This window comes from Brachycentrus maculatus, unplaced genomic scaffold, assembly GCF_059751285.1.
Source record: "Brachycentrus maculatus isolate JH-2025_06_01 unplaced genomic scaffold, ASM5975128v1 h1tg000169l, whole genome shotgun sequence".
NCBI lineage: Eukaryota > Metazoa > Arthropoda > Insecta > Trichoptera > Brachycentridae > Brachycentrus > Brachycentrus maculatus.
The window spans coordinates 1,253,279-1,257,564 of record NW_028280922.1 but is presented as its reverse complement, the minus strand read 5'-3'; the positions used below and the strand labels follow the sequence as shown (position 1 = coordinate 1,257,564).

Sequence of the window (4,286 nt, the reverse complement as noted above, 5' to 3'; positions counted from 1 at the left end):
AATTATGGGTTTACAAGGTGACTGTCGAATCAATTGATGAGAGAATTTTTGAGCTAACGTTTTTTGCCAGTACACCCACGATATGTTTACTACAGAAGCTGTTTTTGATTGTTAGACAATGGTAGGAAACTTCAATACATAGATAATTTTTCCAGCCTAAATAGACAAGTATATATAAATTCGAACATCTTCCACTGTTTGGAAATACCTTGACATTCACCGGTCTCATGAATAAAACAGATAATATCTCAATACATTTCCGAGTGTGAGATTCAAAACTCTGATTGCTTCAATTTTATCGAATTGATCAATGATTAAAATTTTAAAGAATAGTATAAATTACTTAGCAAGACGGATACTTTGAGTTATCATTAACGATGTTGAGACTCACGGTACTGACGTGTCTCCTGGCTTTGGCCTCTGGTAAGATCACTAATTCTGCTCTAAATGAATTAAATATCAAATCATTCATCTATTTAAACAATGTCATTATCTTTTCTCTTGTATTGTATGCCATCTACTAGTTCTTGTGGAAGTCCCAACCAAAAAGTTACATTTCCAATATTGCACAAAAATGCACATCTGTTCCGTTTACTGTAAAACGTTACCAATCCTGTGTTGAACCAACATGAAATCATTAAATCGCACCAAAATGTAACAGTGTTACAAGCTAGAATTCCTGATTACTTAATATCATTTAAAAGGGAAATGTAACATTTTGTTGAGGACCTTCACACTTGTCTCTTCGTTTGGTTGTTTAACTTTGCATCTAATTATTGAACTCTGGTCTTAAAAACTGGAAATGCAGAACTTTATACAATATATCCTTGCAAGCACGATGGATCGTTTGTGTTCATCTGGAAATATATTGTGCCATCTCCAAGTATTCTGAAAAACAGAGTACAGTACGTATTGGTCCCATCACTCCATCGGGGCTCATTCACGTATTTATTTTAATTCCATCGTACTTCCTCTTCTTTTACCATATCCGCTCCCATGTGGAGCAGATGGAGTTCACAAACTATCTCCAGGCTTTTTGTTGGCCGCCAGCTCTTTTGCATCTTCCCAAGTCGGGTCATCGTCCCGAAGTTCAGACGACAACTGCCGATGAATTGCCAGCAGTGGTCGTCCTGGGCGACGCGAATCTGATGCATTGTAAAAGAGGCAAGATTGATGGCGGCTCTCGGGAGGCATGCGGAGTACATGGCCTAGCCAACTGAATCGAATTTTCTTGACGACAGTTGTGACCGAGATTTGCTGCGTCCTACACCTTATCTCTTTATTCCTCACAAAGTCAAACCACAGCACGCCTAAAATTCTTCTCAGACGCCTATTCTCAAAGCCTAGTATACAGCTTCTCTGTACTTGTTACCATAAATCGTTATGTTGTGAAGCTTCTTAAAACATGACCAAAAATTGTAGAAAGCACTAAATAAGAAAAATTGAAGTTCTTTAAAACCAGTCTGATGATGGATTTTTTGGTACGTATGGCATTTGAGGTATTCAGAGTATCATTGTTAAATAGCTTTACGAATAAATTCACAAATCTTAAGAGAAGTGGGCTGTTGAACAATAATTATTATAATATCATAAACGTCAGGGGTTTTGTCCTAAGGATAATATTTAAAAAAAAACTTACAGGAGCTTCCATTGGACCAAAACGAGTTCCCGAGAGCCGTATCGTTGGAGGTGAACTAGCCAGTATCAACGATATACCGTGGCAAGTAGCCCTTCTGTACGATTCCAGCGGATTAGGGTCATTCAGCATCCGATGTGGCGGTACCATAATTAGCCCTAATGCTATACTTACAGCTGGACATTGTACATCTATTACGTGAGTATATTAATTGTAGTTATTTGAACAAAAATGTACACCTATGTAAAATTTAGGGGGAAAAATCAAAGCTTATCAAATATGTTTGATCAATATTGGGTTGTAGATGTTGCTTATTTACTTTGTTGTAATTTTAAGAGAAGGCACTCAGAAAAAGTTCAATCACTTTTAAGTACAAAATAGATAAAATTATCATCTTAATCTAACCTTAAAACAAGTTTAATGAACTGATCAATGCAATTGCTGTTGTCATGCATTTCTATCTGTATTGATAGTGCATAAACGTCAATAAAAGACTTATAGTTTTTCTAAAGAAATGCGTTGCAATGTTTTTATAATTACCTATTCTTCTTTATTAATAACCTTATAATTTTCATTGACGTATATCTTCACGTATTAATCGTTTAAGTTGTAGATTTAGTCATCTTTTTTTACAAATTTGTTACAGTATTTTTTATTCCATAATTTTCGTTTTATTTTTGTTATTATCTGTCTCTACCTGCATTCACTCACTGTTCGGTCTCCTAATGCTTGCTATTTCTTGCGATTCTGGGGCTTTCTCGATCACTTTTTTTCCGATCATACTGTCATCATAATACTAGTATTACTTGTCGCTTGTTGAAGACCAAATGATTAAAAATTCTTTGGTTTTGTTCTAGATCATCTGCAACTCGTTGGAGAGTGCGTGTCGGATCAAGTACCCATTCCAGTGGAGGAACCGTCTACAACGCCTTGAAAGTGATTACTCACGAAAGCTTCCAGCCAATCATCTTGGATTATGACATCGCCATCATCACCCTGACTCTTGCGATAGACATCAATGGTATTAACACCAAAGTCGCTGTACTTCCTGAGCAAGATATGGAAATCGAGGATAATTCTTTAGCTACTATCTCCGGGTGGGGATCTATTGTTGTAAGTGTTACGTTATTCTTTATTCTCCACTCCTTTTACCGAACACTTTGGTTCATAGAGCGCGTTATTTGATTTCTTATTACATAAAAAAAAAGACAAAAAAGTTACCGTCCCAAAAGGACATCATGCATAACAAAACAGACATGACGAAGATGTAGAGGCTTCACATTATCGATATGTAAATTTTAAACCACTCCAAAATCGATATTTTTCATTTCATTACAATTGACTAAGATGGAAGGGAATCTCATCTTAAATTCTTATTACTGAAGATAAATTTATTTAGATAGAATCTAACGTGAAAGTAGACCTTTGGATGAAGTTAACCCATATAACCCCAGTTCTTTCTAAAACTCAACATTTTAGTATCAGTACCAATCAGCTTTAGAGAATTTGTTTTTCTATTGAGTTGAATTATTGTGCTTACTGCATTTTTCATTGTTAACAAATTTAAATATTTAAACGCATTGTTGATAAGTACAATTTTTCAAGCTGACTTTTCTTTATATCAAGGTTCTTATTTGAAAAAATTAGTGTCAGAAACAAAATCCAAAAAAATTCCCATTAATACATATAGACAGATTAAATTTAAATGGGAGACAACAAAGAAGACAATGGCATGCGTATGTGAGAAGAATGGAACCATCCAGACTCCCCCACATTACACAGCATGGCCAACCTCAAGGCAGACCCTCAAAGAGATGAATTGACCTCTGGAAATCAATATCGCAGGGGGCTAATCCCTTTTAAAAATAGGCCACAAGGCCTACACCAAGCAAAAGAAGAAGAAATAGATCAAATTGAATTTACAGTGCTCTGGTGTCAGTCACCAAAAATTTAATTGGATTTCTTTTTTCACAGTCTGGTGGCGCAGTGTCCACTCTGCTGCGTAAGGCGGTCATTCCCGTGGTCGACCAAGAGACCTGCATCAGCGCTTTCCAGTCCTACAACCCTGTGACCGACAGGATGATCTGCGCTGGTTTGTACGGAGAGGGTGGCACAGACTCTTGCAACGGAGATGCAGGTGGCCCACTTACCGTGGACGGAATTCTGGTGGGAATCATATCCTGGTCCAGATCTTGCGCCTTGCCCAACTACCCGGGAGTAAATACACGTGTTCCATTCTTCGTTGACTGGATCAACAGCCAAATAGACTGAATCTTAAAATTAGGTTGAACCACATCAAGAAATGGTAGATTTTTGAAAATGATAAAAAACAAAATATTGCGAAGGAAAAATATAGTAATTTAATGGAAATTTGATAATTTTAAGGTGTATCAACTTGATATGTAACGTTTTATTCTTCCCTTTTTATAAAAGAATATGGAAGTCTGAATTCCTGGGGTTACTTTTCATTATTTGCATTATTTATACATAATTTTTGTCAACGTGATTTAAATGTTTTTTTCGTTCGAACGTTGATAACAACAATTTCAATGAATTGCGAAATGTCAAGATCATTGACATTTTCCAATCTCACGTTTTTGTGTATTGGGATTCGTCAATGTCAAGTCTTTCGTATATATCACTCCAGAAA

At 36.2% G+C, this 4,286-nt stretch overlaps 1 protein-coding gene across 1 annotated transcript; it reads left to right on the top strand.

The window, feature by feature from the left end:
- Nucleotides 1-377: 377 nt before the first annotated feature.
- Nucleotides 378-3,975, top strand: LOC148308350 (trypsin-3-like). Its single transcript, XM_088261939.1, has 4 exons — nt 378-423; nt 1,642-1,834; nt 2,494-2,749; nt 3,611-3,975. The coding sequence occupies exons 1-4, from the start codon at nt 378-380 to the stop codon at nt 3,905-3,907; spliced, it is 792 nt and encodes a 263-aa protein (XP_088118065.1). The 3' UTR covers nt 3,908-3,975.
- The last annotated feature ends 311 nt before the right edge of the window (nt 3,976-4,286 follow it).